The following is a 24,643-nucleotide window of genomic DNA, read 5'->3' as shown; positions in this document are numbered from 1 at the left end:
AGCGGCTGGGAATGAGTGGCTGTTCAATATGTCTTTGGGCGACTACAATGGGCAGTTGAAATTGAGAGCCATAAGAGAATCTTGCTACTTGGATTATGGTCTGTTGTGAATTTGTTGGAACTGCCGCTGTTCAGAGTACTAAAATAATTCTAACGCTCTTCCAGGGCTATTCTGATCAAGTGCTGAGAACATTCACTTTAAGTGTTTATCCAGGTTTCTGGCTTCTAGGAATCACTGTTTATAGGATGTTATTACAAAACTGATGAAAGGTAGATGGTTATACAAAACTGATGAAAGGTAGATGGTATATGACATGTGGTTGAGAGAAAGCTGCTAGTTTGGAATCGCAACTGTCAGTACTACCAGTAACAAGAATTTGATCATTAATGGCTTTCCCTATAGGACGGGTAATAAGGGAAACTAATTCAGAGAGAGTCTTATCTTTGAAATAACAATATATGGAAATTGCATTCTTTCTTAGTCAACACATGGGTGTCATCATATTAGAAATACAGAGACCCAGTATTTCAGGTGATAGAACTTGGTAGATTAATTGTCAAAACTGAAATAAACTTAAAAGTATTAAATAAAACAAAGACAAAACTAAAATAAACTAAAGTCCTACAGTTAAAACTAAACCTAGTAAATCTAAATTATAAAACACAGGTTCCAATTTGAATGAATTTGGATTCGAAAATGGTTTCTTATTGCAAAAAATATAAGCAAGGACAACAATGAAAAAAAAAGTAGATAAGTTACACTTTTTAAATTTAAAAAAATACTTCAAAGGAAAGTGAAAATACAACCTTCATAATGAAAATTTAAAAATCCTATCACTTGTACAGAACAAGCTTCTCTAATGAACTCTTAGGATGGAATTATAAAAAGACAAGTAACATACTTAAAAGCTGAAAAAGTGTTTCTCCAAGGATGCTAACCACATGACCAATAAGCACAGAAAAAGATGTAGAACCTGAAATGCAACCCAAACCAGAATGAAATTCCACTACAGAATCACAAGGATGGCTTTAAACAAAATAAGAGAGAATAACAATTGTTAATAATAGTAGGGTACATAGAAACTCTCATACACTGCTTTGTGGGAATAAAAAATTTTCTGTAGACCACTGTAGAAAATAAATAAATTTTATAATAAAAGTAATACGTAAATAATGAAATAATAAATAATAACAAATAATAAATATAATAAACATAAATAATAATAAAATAATGCATTAACAATTCCTCAAAAGATAAAGTGTTGCCATGTGACTCAATGATTCTTATTCTACATATACCACGACCCAAAACAAAAAACATACCTCCATGAAAAAGATGAACACAAATTTCTGTGGCAGTCCATCTAACCAAAACCTAGAAGCAATCCAAATGACTATAAACAAATGAATGGATAAACAAAAATTAAATATTTATTCAATAGAAAATCATTTGATCACAACAAAGAATAAAATATCAATACATAGTACAATATGTGTAAACCTTGAAGATATACTTAGTGAAAGAAACACCACACATTATAACAAATACAGAAAATGTATGGAACATATAAATAAAACAAACAAGAAATATAGGATTTTGCAGCTCGGCCTTATACCCTGAACATTGTCATAATGTTTTGGCTTAGCCTCAGAAGAATGGGCATTGCCCATACACCCCTGAACAATGAATACCATCTATAGAAACAGCCACAATTATTTATAACATTACCAGGATGCAAACCTCTACCAGGGAAGACCCTACCACTGCTCTGGCATTGACTTACTCCAAAAAGTGTTCTCAACACCCAGACAACTTAGCAACAACCTGCTTGCAGGGCCGGTCTCTCCCCATCTAATGGTGAGGTGAAACTAGAGGATGCTCCACATCAGCCTGACTTCGATGAAGGAAATGCACAGAATCCAGAATCTTAAATACAGGAACCTGACACCAACAACAGCTAAAGTGCAAAAAAGTTTATCCGGACCATGGAGAATGACTCAGGGGTTGGACAGACTGGTATGCCTGGAGCCCAGAGTCGGTCTTATGCCAATAAACTTCTGGGGTGAGGCCTTCTAATCAGGCCAAGGATTTTTTTTCCCATTTTCCTCATATTTTGCTGGACTTATGCAAACAAGGGCGATTGCCACTTTCACACCTTTACTACTGTATTTTTTTAAATGTTATCCTTTAAGGAAAAAAAACAGCTTACTGAACTTAATCAAATAACTGTAGTAGAATGCCTGTCTTGAATACAGGCAAGGAATGGGAAGGAGGAAGGGGGGCATTGGAGGTTGGAATGTTGCACTAGTGAAGGGGGGTGTTCTGTTTGTGACTGAAACCCAACTATAATCATGTTTGTATTCATGGTGCTTAAATAAAAAATTTAATTAAAAAAAAGAGAAATATAGAATTTTCCTGTTCTTGGGAGAAAAAGGTTTAACAGGAGAACGAAGCATCACATCTATAAGCTCTAGTTTTAAAAAATACTAGGGGGTTGAAGAATATATTTAAGAGTTTAATGCGTATATAATGTTTTGGATTATTGTACTCTTATGACTAAACTATACAATATATGAATTACATCTCAGCAAAACTTAAAAATTGCAGGCATCATATGATGCTGATTTGTAGGTCGGTCCAATGGTTTTAAATGCCACCTATTCAGTTATTCAAACAAGTTATATACAGAATAAACATCAAAGAGGAGTTGTGGAAATCTATTTTCAAAACATTGACTATGCTAATGTGAAATTTGAAGATATGTAAATGCACCACACTGTGATGAAAAGGAAAGATAGATGGACTAATTTCCCCCTGTTAATTCTGCAAAAATAACTCCTTTATTGTCCCGTTCCTGCCACGGTCCACTCTTGATGTAGTTGATGAAGATTTAATGCTTTTTTAGTCTTGAATGAAGTTTGATAAATTATTTTTTTCTGTAAGGTGGCTGCACAGAGTGATAAGGAAATATTCAAATGTAGTCACTAGGAGCATTTTTCATCTGCTTCTCTATATGAGACATATTGTTTCAGGACAAGTTCTTAGGAAAGTTTGGAGAGAGTAGGCTGAGGAACATACTCTCCTTCTAACTTTTGTTCCCTGAGTTTGTGTGTGAGTTAATAATATATTACAACAAATAATGAGCAATTTTTATGGGGGGTGGGGAGCCTAAACCAAGGACCAAACTAGTAAAATATTAAGGATGAAGAAATTCTCAGAAACTATCCCAGAAAAAGATTCTAAAGTGTGTGTGTGTATTTCTGTGTGTAAAGCAAGAAGTTCACCATCATCTTAGAATATTATTTTCCGGTATCCTTAAATTGGTCATTTACTCTCCACTTCCGGATAAAAATTGTTTCATCCCAACTCACAAGGTTGCAACACTTAAATGAGAGGACAAAGGAAAAGCATAAAATAGTGATTCAACAAATGAAACTATAATAATATCAATGATGGTGGCTACAATAAAGATTATGATGTTGACAACAATGACAATGATGTTCTGAAGAGTGGACTATAAAATATGTGAGTAAACTGCTTGTGAAATTTCAGACTTTATACACTCAGGTACAGCTTTGTTCTCTGCCTTATTATAACCCCTTGATCCAGGAACTGTAGATCCAATACTCTTTGAAGCCAGAGTAGCCACATGAATGAATGAGAAGATTAATGAAAATGCACCAATAGGGCAGTTTCTGCTGGCTTTTACTTGATGTAATGAGTGCTAGAAGGAGCACCACAGTGAGGTTTTTTTAATTTTATGTCTAGATATTTTTATAACTGGCCTCAATTTTGTTTTCAAAACCCAAATGAACTAAGAATAGCAAGTCCAGAGTGAGGAACTGGCATGAAGACCACAACTAAACTGAGTTATTGCTTTCAGGCTTCCCAATCCCTTGTACACAAAGGCTATTCCTGGAAGTATGCATAACCCCCTCACTCAACTAATCTTTGCCAATGAATCAATTTGATTATGCTTCCTTAGATAAAACCATCTCAGCCACACCTCTGACCTCTCAGGTCACCTCTGACTATTTTTTTTTTATTATTTAATTATTTTATTTTGACCAAAGTGGATTACAAATCTTTCACAGTAATATTTTAGGTACATAGTGATATTGAATCAGGGGCATTCCCACCATCAATGTTGCCCTCCATCCACCACTGTTCCCAGCATACATCCCAAATCCCCCTTTTTTACCCCATGGACTGCTTGTATAAGTGATCCCCTCTGTGTCTAGCATGTTGTAAATTGGGTATTGATTCTGTTGTCTTTGGCTTTGGATTTGGTGTTGAAGTCTGATCATTTTTTTTATTTCTACTTAATGTTCATACGACTGTTTGGTCTTGGTACCCTCTATTATTTCCCCCTCTGTCTGTGAGGCAGAACAAGATGGTTCAAGTTATGTGGTTTTGTTTGAAGGGAAAATAATAATAATAAAATAAAATGGGGCAAAAGTCAAACAAGCAAAAAATGGGAGGAGTCCTTCTAGAGGCTATAAGTATGAATTTAAGAGAAGAAGAGGAAAAAGGAAAAAAATAACACTAAAAAAAATAAAAATTAAAAAAATCTAACAAAAATCTCAAAAAGCATCACAGCAATATATACAACAAACACACAATAACCACAGTCCTGAAATAAAAACAAAACAAAACACAGGAAAACAGAAAACAACAATAACAAAACTAAAAGAAATTAATTTGTGCTTCTCTTTTTTTTCTTGCATAGGCACAGTAAATATTGGGGAGATTAGAAAGGGAATTACCTTGGTATAAGAGATACAGGGTTTCTCCGCCCTTGAGGTATACTGTCATGGGAATAACTTGAGGTCACCTCTGATTATTTATGTTGTCCTCTCTTCACAGACCTCAGTCATATTGACCATAAAGGCTGGTGTCCAACACAGCAAGGGATCTCCCTTGAGTTCTTTTGGGAAGTTCTTGTAGACACAGATTGCACAGGTCAACAAGATTCTCAACAGAAGTCAAGCCTTAGTTGACCAGACATCTATTATATGCTTTGTACCCCTTATGTCAGCTGCCCCCTGGGAAGCACCCATTGCCCTCTGCAACCCACCACTTTTCTTCCTACTTCCTGTTAAAGCACTAATGGCCAGTGATTTCAGTTAGACTTAAGTTCTTGTAGCCCAAAGGAAGGAGCCATGACTCACTGGTGAGTGCTGGGGTTTTTGTAAGAACCCCAAGCCTGACCTGAGCAAAATATACTTTATCTTAACCAACATATGTCTTTCTGAAATCAGCCAAACTATCCAAGGAGATGTCCCCAAACCACTGGAAGCACAGAGATAGCTCTCTAAATTACAAGACAGGATTTTCCTCACTAGCCACCCAACAAAAGAATAAATTAAAAAGAACACAAGAGGGGCCAGAGTCATAACAAAGCAGATAGGAGTAAGACATTTGCCTTGTATGTCATCGACCTAGGTTGTATTCTCAACATCCCAGATGGTCCTCAAAGCCTGTCAGGAGTAATTTCTGAGCATAGCTCCAGGAGTGACCCCTGAGTAATGCTGTCTGTGGCCAAAGAATTTATGAAGAAAAGCACACAAGAGGAGCTTGAATGATAATATATGGGTGAGGGTACTTGCCTTGCACACAGCCAACCTAGATTCAATTTGGGGAGGGGGATCGGGCCACATCCGGTGATGCTCAGGGGTTACTCCTGTCTATGTACTCAGAAATCACTCCTGGCTTGGGTGACCATATGGGATGCCTAGATTCAAACCACCATCCATCCTGGATCAGCAGCATGCAAGGCAAACACCCTACCACTGTGTTATCACTCCAGTCCCAAAGATTCATTTTTTTTGTACTGCATATGGTAACCCAAGTCCTACCAGAAGGAATCCCTTAGCATGTAGCCATGAGTAAGCCCTGAATATCACTGCATATGTTCCTCCCCACCACATCCAAACAACGCAAAACAAAAAAAGCACACAAGAGGTCTGCAGAGAGCACTGAAATGGAGCCTGAAATGGATCCCTGGAACAACCAGATCTTGAGCATCAATGTCTATGGCTCTGAAATCACCCGAACACCATAGGCCGTGGCCCTCAGCAGCTCCAACAGTGGGTTGAACGCACTAAATCCTCAGGTCCTCATGGACCTCATGGCTCCTCATGGCTTGTCCCCAAACCCTCCTCTCAGCATCACTGGGGGTGGACTCTATTAAGAAATCACAAAAAAGAAAACCATGGTGCTGTTCCACCAAGACAAAACATTCTATGCAGTCTAGTCACATGGCGGGGACAGCTCAGGATGCACCATCAGCGACATCCCAGATGATTATTCACAAAGACTCTGATTGTTCCAATGCGCTGTCTTTCCTCCGTTGAATGGAGAGCAAATGAAAATACCAATAAATTCTTAACCACCTTTTCATTTTCCCCTTATAACCCAATTTAGAAAACGTAAATAATCTCGCTGCGTTCACAGGACCAGCTGCTCTTTACCTCTCCATATGGGAAACCAAGCAAAGAGCAAAAGCCGACAACTGGCGCCCAGAGCTTGGGGCTGGTTCAGGGGGACTAAATATGCATTCAAAACCTTTCTGAAAACCTTTAATTTGTTGCCAGTAATTTCTACAATTACAGCCAGTGGTTTTTTATGATTATTATTATTATTATTATGGCTTTATTCTGTCATTTCCTCCTATTGCGGGTGACACTTCAGTGATTCACCATAATTTGCTACCACCCACAAACCTTTTAAGACTTTTTTTTTTGCTTTGCCTGAGTATAAATTAAGTAGAATTATTGTCTACCTAGTCTGATGTATTGAAACAAAGGAGACTCTGAACACTTCACACCTAAGTATAGTGTGACTGGGTGAGCTTTCTGCACCCACATCAATCTGGTTCAAAGTATTCTGTGAAATGTGGCTAGAAACATCGTTCAACCGAATCCAAAGCCAATGACAATAGGATCCATACCCAATCTACAACAAGCTAGATACAGAAGGGAACACTTACACTAGCATTCCGGGGACAAAAGAGGAAGATATGGGATATGTGCTGGGAACAGGGTGGGGGGAGAGGGAGGACAACATTGGTGGTGGGAATGACCCTGATTCAATGTCACTATAGACTTAAAATTTTACTGTGAATGATTTGTAATCCACTTTGGTCAAAATAAAAATATTTATAAAAAGAAAAAAAAAAAAAACAAGAAAAATCTGCTTTGTAAGCAGAAGGCCCCAGTTCCATCCCTGAAGTCACATGGCCTGGTTTGGAAAACACTGCCAAGAGCTCCCCTTGAACATTAAATAGCTATGCAGGGTGGAGGGTCCCCCAAAGAAAGATTTATACCAGGATTTCACACACAGAGTCCTTGACCTCAACCCTCTCTTTGGATCTACTAGTCTACAAGGTTTTCGAACCTTTTCAGAAACTGACTTTAAACTCTCCCATCAAAGACACAGAGTAGTAGTTTGGATTAGGAAACAAAACCCAGACATCAGCTGCCTGTAGGAGACACTTTTAAAAGTTTAGGGTAGACACAGGCTTAGAGTAAAAGGATGGAAACAATTATATAAGCCACTAGAAAACAAACAAACAAACAAAAAAGGAGGGATAGCCATACTCATACCAGACCAAACTGCGTCCAACCTCAAGAAAGTAATTAGAGACAAAGATGGTCACTTCGTATTGATCAGGGGAACAATAGACCAAGAAGTATTAATTCTGATCAACATCTATGCACCAAATGTAGAGCCAGCAAAACATGTAAGGCTTTTGCTCAGAAATTGAGTTTATGAACTGGAAATCAAAAATAGCAATTGAAACAGGAAATAGAATTTGGAATGGCATTTCTGTTTAGATACAAAAGAATGTTTTTGCTTTATCATTACACTGCATAAATCAAATCAAACTTCACTTAGAGACTTAAGTGGATCACTCTTTAATCTGAGAGGTAAAAGGTAGGGGAACTACTTGAGGATTCACCCAACCCAGTATCTTGATAAGCCAGAATATTCTTTCAAGTGTGGGGTGCTTCCCCCAAGACAGCCATGGACCAGTGTGCCAATTTATTCACTGACATTCATCAAAGGTCCAGCCTAGGATAGAAAGAAAGTGACAACTGTCATTGACACATGTTCTCAGCAATAGATTCCAGTGAGGACAATAGTAACATGCATATTTACAGTAAGACTAAGAGAAAAAGCTAATACTTTCTAAGACTCTACAAAGGAAGCAAGACACGGTGAGTGTCCTTGATCGGACCTTGTCTCAGCTGGTTAAAGTTAAACTAAGTTAGACTGTGGAAAGGAAGTTTTTCAACCCATAAGGTCAGTTCATAACCATACTTTCACATTTACAAAAACCTTCTTACATTTGTCCAGAACATCAGTGAGACCCGTTACTTTTGTTTATTTTTTAAATATTTTTTATTTAAGCACCATGATTATAAACTTGTTTGTAATTTGGGTTTCAATTACTATTTTAATTGTATTTTAATTTTGGGTTTCAATTGTCTGTAGTTGGGTTTCAGTCATAAAAAGCACACACCCCCTTTCCCCAGTGCACCATTCCCACCACCAATGCCCCATTTCCCTCCTCCCCCACCACCTGCCTGTATTTGAGAGATGCATTCTACTTCTCTGACGCATTATCATGATAGTTGTCAATGTAGTTATTTCTCTAACAGTGCTTGCCACTCTTTGTGGTGAGCTTCATATCAGTCCTTCCAACCTCATCTTTATTGTCTCTGGGTATTATGCAATAATGCCTTTTATTTTTCTTAATTTTTTGAGTTGGCAGCTTCCCATATTTACCTCCTGCCACATAAAGGGAAATAGCCTTCTCTACACCCTCCTTTTCAAGTTTTTTTTTGAACAAGTGCCACCAGTCCATTTTTCCTCCCTGTCATTGATGGCGCTCCATCAGCTATTATTCCAACAAACCTCTTCCATGGCAAACCTGCCTTCTCAATGGTATCACACAGATGCCAAAATATCTCATTAGTGGTGGTCTGGCCATGCATTGGAATTATTATGAGCAGCTCCTCTGTCAATTCAAAATTGCAATCAACACCATGGACATAAATTGTAAGCTGCACAGTGTCCGTTATATCTGTGCCCTCGTCAAGAGCAACTGAGTATGCATAAAAACATTTGGCTTTCTCACACAATTGATGATAAATGTCACTTGACATGTCAGAAATGCACTCTGCCACAGTGTTGGCAGAAAGGCTTATTTTGCTAAACTGACCTTTCTTTTCCAGACAGATAATACTTGCAGCCTGTAACATGCATTTTTTAACAAACTCTCCTTCTGTGAATGGTTTCCCTGCCTTAGCAATCATCTCACTAATCATGTTACTAGCTTCGACTGATGCAACATTCTCTTTGGTTGCTTTCTTGAAGAAATCTTGCTGCCTCATTAGACATGCTTTAAGACTGGCAACCCACTTGGCTCTCTCATTTCCTTGATCTTTTGCACATTCCTCAGCATGTTGAGTTGAATAATGGCGTTTCAAGTTGTATTCCTTGTGCACTGCAACTTTCTCTGAGCAAATAAGACATGTGGGGATTCCCCTGTGCTCAACAAAGAAATACTGCGTTTCCCACTTTTTCTGAAATTGTCTGTGCTCTCATCAATCTTTCTCTTTTCTGCAGACTTTGATGAAGTCATGATGAAGGTATGACAAAATTTAATTCTGTAATAAACTTCTTTCCCTTCTCTCCCTTAGGCCTCCGATAATGCAAGGACAGCGGGCAGGAGCAGCGGAAATGATTCTGCGCTAGGCACAAGTATTCGGGATTATTCACTTACTGAGTATTTGCAATAAAAGAGCGCATAGCCAGGAGTAACCCCTGACCATCACCAGGTGTGACCCAAAAACCAAAAAAAAAAAAAAAATTGCATTAGTAAGAAAAAAATCACAAAAAAATAGCATTAAACATTTGCATACCCCGAACAGAACTGCTAGGAGTATGCAATTTTTTCTTACTAATGTGATTTTTTGGGTTTTTGTTTTTTGTTTTTTTTGGGCCACACCCGGTGATGCTCAGGGGTTACTCCTGGCTGTCTGCTCAGAAATAGCTCCTGGCAGGCTCGGGGGACCATATGGGACACCAGGATTCAAACCAACCACCTTTGGTCCTGGATCGGCTGCTTGCAAGGCAAACGCCGCTGTGCTATCTCTCCGGGCCCACTAATGCGATTTTTATTGCAATTATTCGGTAAGCGAATAATCGCGAATACTGCGATATTTGAAGGCTGGCCACGGGCCACAAAATGTTGTAAGGAGGGCAGCAAACGGCCCCGTGGGCCGTGAGTTTGAGACCCCTGTGCTAGATGAAGCCCCAATCCTGTTTAATGTGAAACACATTAATCACACAATTCTGTGTGTGTTGCACTTGACTATAAAGCAAGGATGGTTTGCTGACCTAGTCAAAACTAGTGAATCTAGATTGTTACTATTTTTCAAGTTTCTTCTGGTTTGAGGTTTTGGCTTTAAAGTTTCTTACACATCTGTATAGGATTTTGTAGCCCAGTTACTAAAACAAACAAACAAAAACAGAGCAAGTGGTTCCCAAGATATAAAGATAGATAGAGAGAGGGATAGATAGATAGATAGATAGATAGATAGATAGATAGATAGATAGATAGATAGATAGATAGATAGATAGATAGATAGATAGATAGATAGGTATATATAGATATACTTCCTCTCTTGCTTCATCTGTGATCAAAAACATTGTTTTAAAAAAATGTACTCTGGGCCTGGAGAGATAGCACAGTGGCGTTTGCCTTGCAAGCAGCCGATCCAGCACCAAAGGTGGTTGGTTTGAATCCCGGTGTCCCATATGGTCCCCCGTGCCTGCCAGGAGCTATTTCTGAGCAGACAGCCAGGAGTAACCCCTGAGCACCGCCGGGGTTGGCCCAAAAACCAAAAAAAAAAAAAAAAAAATGTACTCTGTTATCCAGGAAAAAGATTTGCAATGTAAGATTAGATCATAAAACAAAAAAAGGTAGAAAAACTTGCTATTACTATAGCCATTCTTATTGGTTGAGAATGAAAACCATCCTAGTCTAGTGGATGTATTTGAAAATCTAAACCTATCATTTAGGACTTCATACTGAATGAGTCCTTATGACTTCATGGTCATAGGAGAATCAATATCCTTAATTTAGAAATATATAAACCATGTGGTTAATTTACTTTACAAATTATTGGATGTCCATTGTATACCTTGCCAACATATCTCCTAAGGAGTATAGTAATAAAAAAGTTTTTTAAATCACAGTATTACACTGTCCTTATGTCATTAACTTCTTATTTTGCATATAATTTGGGTATAAAGTATGCTTTCCTGGGGGTACATTTTACTTTTCATGCCTTAGGATATATACATACATAAAAACATAGATATATTTGGGAATCGTACATATGTAGATACACACCAGTCAAACGAACAGCCTAAAGAGAATCATTTCAATATACCTCCTAGCTTTTTGGAAGATTGGTGTAAATCTCTTCTGCATTTGGGGAAAAATCCATTTTTCTGAAAAGGGAAATGTTTATTAAATGCAAATACTGATATTCTTTACCTAGGAAAAACGTCTTGCTGCATGTGGAATTTCTCGATAAAAAGCTTTCAAGTCCCAGGTTTCTTCAGATAAACCCCTATCGGTGAAGTGATGCGTGAATGCCCTGAAATTGAATTACTGTACAACAGCAATTACTTTCCACAGTACAGCTATAATGGGAATCAGTTCCGCAATGAACAGCAGGTGGCTATAGGAAGGGGGAAAAGCTTAATATATATTCTAGTCTCTGTTAGGTTTTCCTGAGAGGAAAGGATATTTATTTTTAAGCAAAGTGCTCTTTTTATTTTTTTGAGTACCCGATTTATCATTTTATCAACGTAAATCAGAAAATAAGTGAAATAGGATAGAGTTTATTTACTAACATGAGCTTTGCAGTGGTTTCCAATTTATTGAATATCTTAGGCAAGGCTTGAAAACAAAAGACTCTTTACTTAGTGAGGTTTGCCAAACTTGCCTTTTAACTGTCCCCAATAAAGTTTGTTCTTTTAGAGGCTTCCATTAATTGTTTGGAATGGAAAAAAAATTCCATGGGGGGAAAAAACAGCAAGTTAGACACTTAATGTCCTGCATAATACCCTTTTCCAACACTGCTGTTTCCTCCTGCTGTGAAATGCATTTAGGGTGGCGCTGGATGGTACCATGTAGAGATTCCAACAGTGAAAGGCGTGCCTGGCCAGCAGCCAGAAATGCCAAGGAAGACAGAAAGAAGTATGTTACAATTCTGGCCCAAATTCATGTGGCTACTCTTCGCTTTCCAATCTAAAGGAGAAACCACATCAGAGAAGTCACCCTTGGAACACCATTCGGGAGAATGCTAGTATATATTTCTAAAATTTTTCAAAAATTCTGTGTGTGTGTGTGTGTGTGTGTGTGTGTGTGTGTGTGTGTGTGTGATTTTCTGGTCTCCTTTTCTTTTCTGGTTTGTGCCACTAATCTCAGTTCTATGGTCTGTACCAACATCACAGGATCATTATGTCTTCCTGGCTGTGTTGTAATCTGTCCAAATAGAATATCCCTAATATCCCAAATGCCTGACGTCCCTTAGAGTTACTTCTTGCAGATGCTCTTCCAACTGTGCGTTTAGCAGAGCCGGTGTGGTGTTCCCCAAAGGCTCAAAAGCCTTGTTAGTTTGTGCTCTTCCAAGGGGAGGCTGGGATTTTTAAAATATCTTTATTTAAGTGGCTTGATTATAAACATGATTGTAGTTGGATTTCAGTCATAAAATGAACAACCCCCCTTCACCAGTGCAATGTTCCCATCACCAATGGCCCCACCTACCTCCTCCCCCCACCTCCTGTATTTGAGACAGGAATTCTTCTTCTCTCACTCATTGGCATGGTCACCATAGTTGTCAGTGTAATTATTTCTCTAACTGCACTCACCACCCTTTGTGGGGAGCTTCATATCGTGAGCCAGTCCTTCCAGCCCTCATCTCTATTGTTCTGAGCATTATTACAATAATGTTGTTTATTTTTCTTAAAACCCATAGGTGAGTGAGACTAATCTGTGTCTATATCTCTCCCTTTGACTTATTTCACTCGGTATGATAGATGAGGTTGATATTTTAAAGACAACAGGAAGACCGAGTGGTAAGTAGGCATACAGCATACACCTTCTTTCTCCCTCCCTTCAAATCAGGAAAAATAGTCAACACCAGCAACTCAAGAAAAAAAGAAAACTCTATAAACTTTTATTTCCATCAATATTTCAGAGGAGTTTTGACCTCTGATTCAGTTGAGAATTTCCAGGTGTCACTCAGGAATGGCTCCATGAAAAACCATGATTGATGGAGAAAAATACACACCACTTCCTCCATGTTCTGCACATGAGATATCTCCTCTCAAACGCCCAGGAATTAAAATTGAAGTGATTCTGCTCTTTGTCCATTCATCATAGGAAACTGAAAACCTGATAAGTGGCTCAGTGAGATTTGTGAAAGTCTTGGTAGCAGTCCCACGTTGGAACAAGAAACGTGATGATGAGTTGGACATCATAATTCTACACAAAGTTCAGGAGCCACGGCATTGCTCATCATGCAACAGCATTGTGCATCATGCCTCTATTCAGCTCTAAGTTAAAACATTCTACATCAAGCCTCCAAAGGATTTGAAAAGAGAAATATTTTAACCACCACAAGCATTAAAAAGGGCTAGAAAATATTAGTTAAGAAGTGCTGCCATAATAATGGCTCCATTATGTTAATGGCAATTATTGAAGCTAAGGTTATTCGTAATTTGCTAGCCTAGGGGAGAAAAAAGGAAAGTTACATATAGTCCATTACCAAGCAGATGACAGAGGTTATGTAATGGGCAGGCCACTTTAGGTTTCACATTTATTTCAGACATCTGACAGGCAGAAAATAGGACTTTTTGTGATAGGATAATTGCATAGTGGAAAGTAATTCAAATAGGGGACGCGTATGATAAAAATCACTCTGATTCAACTAATCATTGGGAAGAAAAGGATGGGGAGAAATGATGAAATCAAGCCAGAAGAGACAGAGAAAAAGATCAACACTGTTTAACAGCTAAGAGATGACAGGCGTATTAAAGGACGTGGTTACTGTAGTCCTTGAGGTCTTTTCTTCCTCTAGCATTAACAGCTCCTATTTTTACTGACTAAAGATATTAGTGTAGTTTTCTACAGTGCTATTATAGCCAGTCTCATAAATATTTGATATTCAAAAATGGAAAATTTAACAATCAATTGCATGTGTGGGCCACTCTGTTCTTTTGTATTTTTTTTCTTTGTTATTTGGGCCACACTCAATGATGCTCAGGTTGACTTCTAGTTCTGCAGTCAGAAATCACTCCTGGTGTTACTCGAGAAGCCAAATGGGTTGCTGAAATCAATCCCTACTCAGCTACATGCGAAGCAAGAGTACATACTGTACTGTTGCTCTGGCCCCATCTTTTCTTAAATATGTTGTCTAATTCTCCCAGCCATCCACAGCCTAGGAGCCCATGACACTAGTCATTTACTGGTATAAAGTCTCTTTGGGTTCCTGCCTGAATCAGATCGCTGGGAGTGGAATGGAAGTGTGGAAATGAGAGACTGCTGGCACCCCGATGAAGCTAATGCTAAAGCCCTCTCCTAGGTCATTTGATAAAGGGGTGGTTGCTCTTTCGGGATATAGAAAATGAAGACCCTTTGGCACAGCAGTGCCCTCTAGCGCAGTGCCACAAGGAATGATTGTACAGCAAACCCACAGGCACATTTGGATTTGAGATCTTTACAGATTCTCACACATCTCACAACCATTTTCTTTATCTGAGGAGCGAGGCACTATTGTAATATGAAAAGAAGTCATATTAAGCCTACTAGAGTTCACCAGCTTTTAGCTGAAATCAATACCCAGAAGGTCTCTGGGAGGCGACCTTGTCCCTTTCCAAACCTCATGACCGGGGCTCAGAATAGGGGTCCAAGCCCATCTCAGCATCAGAAATGTCCAGATGAAACTCCAACTTACTGTACAAACTCTCTCCTGTTGAAATACTGAAAGCATAGACTAGAGAGAAGACTGTGAGTAGGGCATTTGCCATGCTCTTAACCGACCAAGGTTAAATTCCCAGCATCTATATCGTTTCCCAAATCTGCCAGAAGTGATATGTGGTCCAGAGCAAGGAGTAAGTACTGCACACTGCCAGGTACCCCCAAACTAATTAAATAACTATAGGAAGTGGAGAGAGACCCAAGTCATTGAACTGGTTAACCTAGATTTAATCAGTGTGTTTACAAAGGGCCTCATACATCTTTTAAAACCCATAAAATACATATACTAGGGAATTCTAGATGCCTTTGCTCTAGGTATAGATGTCAATACAGCAGAGCAATTTTATTATTACTTTATTTATGTATTGGTTTTGAGGCCACACCCAATGATACTCAGGCGTTATTCTTGGCTATGCGCTCAGAAATCGCTCCTAGCTCAGGGAACTATATGGAATGCCAGGATTGAACCCAGGTCTGTCCTGGGTCAGCCTCGTGCAAGGCCCTACATCTGTGATACATATTTATTTATTTATTTATTTATGTAAATAAATATGATTTATTTATTATAAATAAATAAAAGCCTATCCTTTATTTAAGTTTACCTTATCATAAAAAATGACCCCCAACCCTGTCAATCATCTTTTTTTTAATCTCACTCATTTAAAGCATAAAGATTTTCAAAAAAGAAATTCTCTCCTGGTATCATTCATGGTTTCCAGAATCATTCAGACTCCCTTATTATTCAATGCTCATCCCTGGAAGGACTATTCACCACCAGTAAGAGAAAACATGAACTGGATGGTCTTTGTCTGAAGTACACTGTGCTCAACTATCCCCAGAAGATAGTTGTAGACCCAGCAACCCTACAGTTTAAAGCTAACAGTGCCCGACTACCCCATGATTCAGGCACAAGATCTCCCCCAACAAGCCTGTGTGCCTGTCTTTAAACCAAGAATGATAACATTGTGGTACTGATAAGTTTGGTGTGGGAATGAATTCAAAGGCATGTGGACTGCTTACAGGGCCTGGTGCTGAATTAACTCAATAAGCAAATTCTGCTCCTAGCGATACATCCTAGGAACACAAAAACACAAAACAAAAATGCCTTCTGCACACCTATATTCATTGCAATGCTATTTTCAATAGTCAAAATCTGGAAACATCCCACACGCCCAACAACAGATAAGTGGCTAAAGAAACTGTGGTACATAGAAACAATGGAATACTATGCAGCTGACAGGAAAAATGAAGTCATGAAATTTTCCTATGCATGGATGGACACAGAATCTATTATGCTGAGTGAAATAAGTCAAAGGGAGAGAAATAAACACAGAATAGTCTCACTCATCTGTGGGATGTAAGAAAAATAAAAAACATTATTGTAATAATACCCAGAGATGATAGAGATGAGGGCTGAATGTACCAGCTCACAACATGAAGCTCACCACAAAGAGTGTGGTGAGTTCAGTTAGAGAAATAACTACACCAACAACTATCATGACAATGGTAGTGAGTAAGAGAAATAGAATGGGGTGCGGGAAGAGGGTGACGGGGGCATTGGTGGTGGAAATGTTGCACTGGTGAAGGCGGGGTGTTCTTTTTTATGACTGAAACCCAATTACAAACATGTTGATAATCATGGTGCTTAAATATATATACATATATATATATATATTAAAATCCCAGACTAATAAGCCACTGACAGCTCCTAACACCTGAAGAAAGATAGAGTAAGGAGGGAGGCCCAAGGGGGTCATGCAGGTTTCTCACCAGCCTTTATAATTGGGCAGAAATGAGATTCTGAAAACTGTGTGTTCTATCTCTAAGGAACCAAGTCCAGGATGTAGTACTGTTAGGAGCTGGGCTTAGGCACAAATACCATCTTTCATCAGAGCTAAAAAATGTTACTTTCTACTCTCTAAATAAATATATATATTTATATCTAACAACTAACACCCCATTTCTGGCAGAGGAGGGCATCTCCTTCCTTCCATAGAAGTTTCAGACCTCTTTGTCAACTGCAAAATTCAGACAGACTCTAGGGGCCTGGTAATAGTATAGAGAGGGTAGGGTGCTTGCTTGTAAATGGCCAAACTGGGTTCAAACTCCAGCATACCAATATTGTCTCTTCAGCCCCTTAATGAGTTATCTCTAAGTACAGAGCTGGAAGTAAGCCCTGAGTAATGCTTGGTGTGGTCCCCAAAGTAAGATAAAGCAGAACTTGGAATATTTCTATTCAAAACTTCTGTGAGCCACAGAGAAAGCCAGATTGAAAGAATAATGGTGCCTGTAACCCAAATTGACCTAGCATATAAAGCAGTTTCTTTCTTTTTCTTTCTTTCTTTCTTTCTTTCTTTCTTTCTTTCTTTCTTTCTTTCTTTCTTTCTTTCTTTCTTTCTTTCTTTCTTTTTTCTTTTTCTTTCTTTCTTTCTTTCTTTCTTTCTTTCTTTCTTTCTTTCTTTCTTTTCTTTCTTCTTCTTTCTTTCTTTCTTTCTTTCTTTCTTTCTTCTTTCTTTATTTCTTCCTTTCTTTCTTCTCTTTCTTTCTTTTCCTTTTTCTTCCTTTTCCTTTCTTCTTTCTTTGTCTTGCTTCCTTCCTTTCCTTTTTTCCTCCCTCCCTTCTTTTCTTCTTTCATTCTTCCTCCTTCCTTCTTTCTTTTATTTCCTTTCTTTTTTCTTCCTTTTTCTTTCTTCTTTTATTCTTTTCTTCTTTCTTTGTACTCTCTTTTTCATTTATTCTTCCTTCCTTTCTTTTTCTTTTCTTTCTGTCTCACTTTAATTTTCTCTTCTTTCTTTACTTTTATCTTTCTTTTACTTTTATTCTGTCTTTCGTTTTCCTTCCTTCTTTCTCTCTTTCTCTTTCTTTCTTCTTCCTTCCTTCCTTCCTTTTTTTCTTTCTTCCTTCCTTCCTTCCTTTCTTTCTTTCTTTCTGTCTTTCTTTCTTTCTTTCTTTCTTTCTTTCTTTCTTTCTTTCTTTCTTCTTTTTTTTTTAACCAGTATTCAAGAAAAGGATCACTCACCACTTTTTTGGAAAGAATTAATGAGAACTTATCTGGAAAGAAATACTTTCATTACAAATAAAAGGTGATGAATGGAGACTCTGGGGTCCATTTGCCTTAAGACCTTCTCTTTGTTTTCATGTGCTGTCAGAGAAGATGTTTTTGTTCCTCATTCTTTGGTTTTATAAAATGAAGTTACTGATCAGTATCCCATATTTCTAAGAATTGTTGTTTCAAAGAATAAGTAAATATTTAAGAACTTCTTAGAGGAGCATCCAAAATGTAGTGAACATTAATTAACTGATGTACTTTTTTTGTTTTGTTTTGTTTTTGGTTTTTGGGCCACACCGGGCGGTGCTCAGGGGTTACTCCTGGCTGTCTGCTCAGAAAAAGCTCCTGGCAGGCACGGGGGACCATATGGGACACCGGGATTCGAACCAACCACCTTTGGTCCTGGATCGGCTGCTTGCAAGGCAAACGCCGCTGTGCTATCTCTCTGGGCCCAACTGACCTACTATTAACATTCAAGATCTACTGAGGATTATTTACATCAAAACTTGCAAACATCTTAAATATACAAATGTAGAAAAGCAATGAAATACATTATGACCCATTCATAGACTGAGAGGTTTTGCAGGGAATCATAAAATTTTGAGACAAGAAAATGCTCACATTATAATCATACACTGAAAAAAAAAATAACCCAGCTTCAGGAAAAACAGGTAATACAACTGAAAATATAAATTAAAACAAAAACAAAAACTTGACATCTCACATCAGTGAGAAAGAAATATATCAAAAAGACTAGACACAACCACCATTGGTGGGGATATGGTGAGAAAGTGATTTTCATTTTTGTTGTCTGATTTAATTGCTTTGAAAAACAGCATGGCGATTTCTCAAAAATAAATAAATAAATAAACAAATAATGCAAATTATATTTCATCCAGTAATTCTACTTCTTGATATATATTCTCCTTGTTATCTTGGGCATCAAAACACAAAAACATCAACTTTTTGTTCATTGTAGTTCTAAGGATAATATTCAAGATTTAAACTAAATAACTCAAAATCATTTAGATGTTTCCTTTTATGAGTATTTTCTATTTTACAGAGGAGAATATTGAGGTTTCTGAAGGCTATTTTGTGAATAGCTTTGTGAAGGCTTGAGGACCAGTAAGCAACAAAGACAAGTACTCAATTCAGGTCAGATCATAATCTTGCTAACTTAATCTCTTCTTACCTGAATCAAAATGGCAAAAAAAATGATTATAAGATAAATATGTGATATTATCAGTTCCAAAGCAGAAATAACCTATAAAGATTTTATTTGGCCAACTAAGCATGAAAGAGTTCAAAAAAAGAAATATAACTAGATACGAGCAAAACCTATTAAAACACATAATTGCTAGAAGTAAAAGTATATATATTAACTATAAACTGGACATAAAAAATTCAGATTGTAATTCCTTTCCCTAGTCCTGTACAAGTATGACTTTAATGTAAGATATTCACTAGTCTGAAATACAGACCTAATATGTTCTGTTTATTAGGCTACACATATAAAGTCAGAAGCCATTTGGAAATTCAACCCAAAGCACATGAGCACTGTAACTCCACTTTTTCTAATGCAACATAAAATTCCAGGGAGCTCTTGCCAGTGAAAACAAATGTTATGATTACAATTAGATTTTAATAATTCTTAAGAGAACTCCCAGTTTCATATAGACGGAAAACTTCATTTTGGCAAACATTACATAACCAGTTATGGTTGCTGAATTGAATTACAAGGTGTCTTTGAATGATTTCCACAATCAACAAATACATCACACAAATATAGACCATAATGCAACAACTGCCCTTTCCATTAGAGGCATGAAACTATACACAAAAATCGCATCTAAGCGCAGTCCTACCCTTTCTATTTGCTTTCCCTGTTCAACCACCTTTCAGAAAATGTTATGAAAAGTTGTCAACTTGTTTTGTTTGGGTTTGAGGGTGGTGTTTGAGTCTTATATCTGGATTTGTATTCAGGTATCACTCCTGGCAAGGCTTGGGAGACCATATATGGAATAAGGAGTCAAAGTCAGGTAGGAAACATGCAAGGCAAGCACTCTGCCTACTGTTTTATCTCTCCAGCCCTCAGGTTGAGTCAACTTGAATCTTTCAGTATCAGTTCATTCATAAAACTTATCTTGTATCTGTGTTAAGTTTAGGTAAAAACCAAATGGCACTTACCCGAACAGCCTCCGACTTTTTATGAAACATCTCCTCCATGTTTTTTGCCAACTTTTTTACCAGTTGGAGCCCATCAATTTCTTCGATGGCAACGTCTTTTTCATATTCTTTGTATTTCTGTAAGAAAGAATAGGCACGTTCAAAAAGAGCACTGGACACCACAAAACACCCCTAATTATCCTAAAATATAAGAGAACACTGCACAGAGCAAGAACAGGTAAAGTTGTAACATGGCCCCTCTATGGGGTTGGGGATATTGGCTATATTTTAATATTGTATAACAACTTGGAAGACATATGAAAAGTCTTTGACTCTTTTAGAAACTTTAGCAAGTCAGGGCCAGAGCACTGGCACAGCTGTAGGGTGTTTGCCTTGCATGCAGCTGACCCAGGATGGATGGCGTTTCGGTCCCCTGAGTCCCCTATGCCCCTTCCACCCACCCGGAGCCAGAAGCAATTTCTTGGTGCAGAGCTAGGAGTAGCCCCTGAGCATCAACAGATGTGGCCTAAAAAAAACAAAAAAAAAAAAAATAAAAACAAAAAAAAAAGGAACTTTCCCAAGAAAAAAAAATAAAAACAAAAAAAAAAAAAAGGAACTTTCCCAAGTTCAAGAAAGGAGTAAGTCATAAAGTCAAAGTGATCAAACTATCACCCATTTTCAGTTCTTGAGAGTAACAACTCTACACTTTCAACTTTACCATACCCAATCATTCCTCCAGAGGGTTGTCCCAGGTTCATCAGCTATCTTTCATCCAAAACTAAGGAAAACTAATTCAACTTTTTCTGGTTTTGTTTTTCTGGATATCACTAACTCATTTCTTCCATGACCAAAGATCATAAATGTAGGGGGAAAAACTTTCAAAGCCATTTTTCCAGGGTACAACTCAAGCAGAAGTCAGCAATCTTGGGTAAAACCCTGTCCATCACATATCTTTATATATGATTTTTATTGAGAAAAAATAGCATGCCCATTTATTTACCAAATTAATAAAAAGAGAACTTTTGACTCATGACTCATATTAATATATTTACCCTTTGGGTCTTTTGTTTTGGTTTGGTTTGGTTTCTGGGTCACACCCAGCATCGCTCAGAGGTTACTCCTGCCTCTGCATTCAGAAATCGCTCCTGGCAGGCATGAGGGACCATATTGAATGCCAGGATTCAAACCACCATCCATCCTGGGTCAGCTGCATGCAAGACAAATATCCTACTGCTATACCATCTCTCTGGCCCAGTTCTTTACAGTAAATGTATACCAACTCCTAAACTAAAAGTATCAGGGCATCTTGTAAGCATTCTATAATGTTAGATCCTTATTAGGATTTTACCATTTCAGTTCAATTCAAAGTAATTCAATGACTGATTATTTCCTATGTGTCATCAAGGATCTCACAAAAGACTATTACAGTAAGTACAAAAATTAATAAAATCCATAAATTTGATATTTACATTAAAACAATATAATCATATTTCTTGGTCTTCTAATAATGAACTTATTTGACCCACAGATTTTAGGCAAATTTCAAACTCCAATTTACATTTTAAATCTATCACATACCCAGATAATTTATCTTTTTTTTAAACCATCAGTCTGCAAAATAATTCATAAAACCCTATAATACCCCTGAGATCATTTTAAGGGCCCTTAAGTTCAAAAACATATCTTAAGTGAGTCTATGATGTCCTCTTTTATTTCAACAACACATTCATCTATGTGAAAGTGAATTTTCTTCATAAAAATGTGTTTGTGTATGTGTGCTCATGTGTATGTAGACCGGACTTATTGTGAATAATATTAATTAATTAACATTAATTAATACTGTTATGAATAATGTTAAATTGTTATATTATAGAATCAAGGGCTTGGAGCTTCCTGGAATTAAATTATCCTAAAAAAAATCAGTCAGAGCAATAGCACAGTGGCAGGGCTTGCACATGGTCGACCCAGGATAGACCCAGGGTTCGATTCCCGGCATTCCATATGGTCCCCTGCACCTGCAACAAGTGATTTCTGAGAGCAGAGCCAAGAGTAACCTTTGAGCACCCCTGGGTGTGGCCCAAACTTCCCCCAAATTTTTAAAAATAAATTATCCTAAAGAAATAAACTATTTTAACTTCTATATACTTGATTTGGACCAACACAGATCTTTCCTTCATTAGCTATAAGATACTATGATGTGCACTGCATGATCCAACAGCAGACCATATTGTAAGTAATGGCATTCTTCCTTGTCTCATGAAATTCTTAGGTGTTTTTTCAAGCTTTGATCCAACATTACACCAAGAAAATCAATGTTTCTGTTAAGCTTTTCCTCTTATTCAACAAAATAATTCTGATAATTTAAAAAAGACTGGTACTCTTCCTCCTAGCTTTAGAGTAATCCCTTGAGATCAGGGATGGCGAACAAGTTCGACACAGAGAGCCAAAATTTTAAACTGTGAGAGTCAGAGAGCAACACCACGCAGTGACCTGCCAAAACAGACAGACAAACACACAAAAGCATCTAATTTTAACAATAATCTATGAAACACCTATTGCATTTTGCCCTTTTGAGTGAGGGTAAAAATCCTGCAGTGATGGTGAGGGTCTGCTAAGAACTAATGGCAAGATGGGACCCAACATGTGACGCTCGGGTCCCCCTGCTCGCTGACCCATGCAGTTGTTTCCGAGGGATGGGAGACGGGACTACGCGCTCAAAGATCTCTCCTCAGAGGTCCCTCCTCAGAAGCAGCACAACAAAATCCAAATTTGGCAAAGAGCCACAGTATACAAAATCATGATAAGAGGCAAAGAGCCGCATTCATTTTGGCCGGGAGCCGCATGCGGCGTGTTCGCCAACCCTGCTTGAGATCATCTCTACTGACCTCAGAGCTTTTGACATCAAAAAAGAAGAGGTTTTGTATGCACCTATCAGCCCACAAGACACAGGAATTCTCTGCATGAAGCTTGTTGAAAAACATTTCTAGTATTATAATACAAGGGATGTTCAAGAAAAAGTCATGCTACAATGTCCTAAAGACCTACAAAGATAAACTCCCCACCTTGGGAAGTAAATTAAATTGCCTGAGATGTGGGACTCCAGCAGACTCAACCCTACCTTAAGCTAAGTGCCCTCTGGTGTATGAATAAAACTCCAGAGCCAATGACTGGAAACCTTCCCAAGCTCAAATACCAGCCAAATTCTTTGGATATTAAAAAAAAAAAATCCCCTTCTCTGCTGCCTTCTAGATGTATTCCAAAAGTTTATAGTCAAGGCTGACCCACTAATCAAAATACAAAGTTCAAGAAGTGAGTCAAATAAAATGAAAATAATAGAGCCCATAGAATGCATCTTTGTTTGAAATAATTCTGAAAGTAATGGTGATTGAGTCAGGATTGGGATAAGGAAAAATAAAATGGATTTTACAATCAGCTTTCACCTGCATCTTTTGATTGTTTATATAAGTGCCCCCATTACTCTGGCCATACATGTTTTTGTGTGTATGCCTCCTCTACTGATTTCTAGAAAGGGATGAATTTGTTTTGGTTTGGTTTTCTCACTTCAGCTGAAGCTTAGTCACTGTGGCCTCAAGGTCAGTCATTTGCAAGGTATTTGCCTTAGCCTTAAACCATGTACTATATAGAGTTCAATGAATTAGTTTCTCTAACTCTGATTATCCCTAAGATTTTAAAGAGATCTTCCTGCATCCTCTCTTCTGGCGATTCTGCTCTGTAAAACAAAGTCACTGACATTACAGGAAGAGTCAGTCTCCTTCTATTCATGTGCCTGTTGATTTAGCTAACTGTTGATTTAGCTAACTAACTGATCTCAGCATGAAGCTTATCATCAAGCCTAAAAGTCTAGATCTAGGACAAATTTAGAAGTTCACTGATTCCACTTCTCTTATTGCCTGAGTGTTTTCCCTTTGGACATGTGACAATGAATCCTCTTTGCCAATAACCTAAGCCTGCACTACTTTCTCATCATTGTGGGGAAATGAACTCATTATCAGAGAGCAGCCTTTCTTTTCAGGTTCTGCTTATCACATTAGAATTGGCAAAGAATAATGTAGTGCCTCACTTATAAGGGATGCATGACACTTCCCTGACATCAAAGGATTTTAGAAACACAGAGATTAACCAGCAATAAACAATCAACTATAGCCTTTGGAAGCTTAAAATGGTGATATGATTTTAAGGTCATTATTTTTTGTGGGGGAGGCCACACTCGATGACGTTCAAGGGTTACTCCTGGCTATGTGCTCAGAAATCTCTCCTGGCTTGAGGGGCCATATGGGACACTGGGGGATTGAACTGCGGTCCGTCTGGGTCAGCTGCGTGAAGGCAAACGTCCTACCACT

General features: G+C 37.9%; 1 protein-coding gene across 1 annotated transcript in view; it reads right to left on the bottom strand.

Moving 5' to 3' along the window:
- Positions 1-24,643, bottom strand: part of CACNA2D3 (calcium voltage-gated channel auxiliary subunit alpha2delta 3) — a 983,089-nt gene that overhangs the window by 737,692 nt on the left and 220,754 nt on the right. The window contains 1 exon segment of the mRNA XM_049777717.1: positions 20,304-20,420. Within this exon segment, the coding sequence (XP_049633674.1) occupies positions 20,304-20,420 (117 nt within the window).

The sequence above is a fragment of the Suncus etruscus genome, chromosome 7 (assembly GCF_024139225.1).
Source record: "Suncus etruscus isolate mSunEtr1 chromosome 7, mSunEtr1.pri.cur, whole genome shotgun sequence".
NCBI lineage: Eukaryota > Metazoa > Chordata > Mammalia > Eulipotyphla > Soricidae > Suncus > Suncus etruscus.
This window is presented reverse-complemented; position numbering and strand designations above follow the sequence as displayed.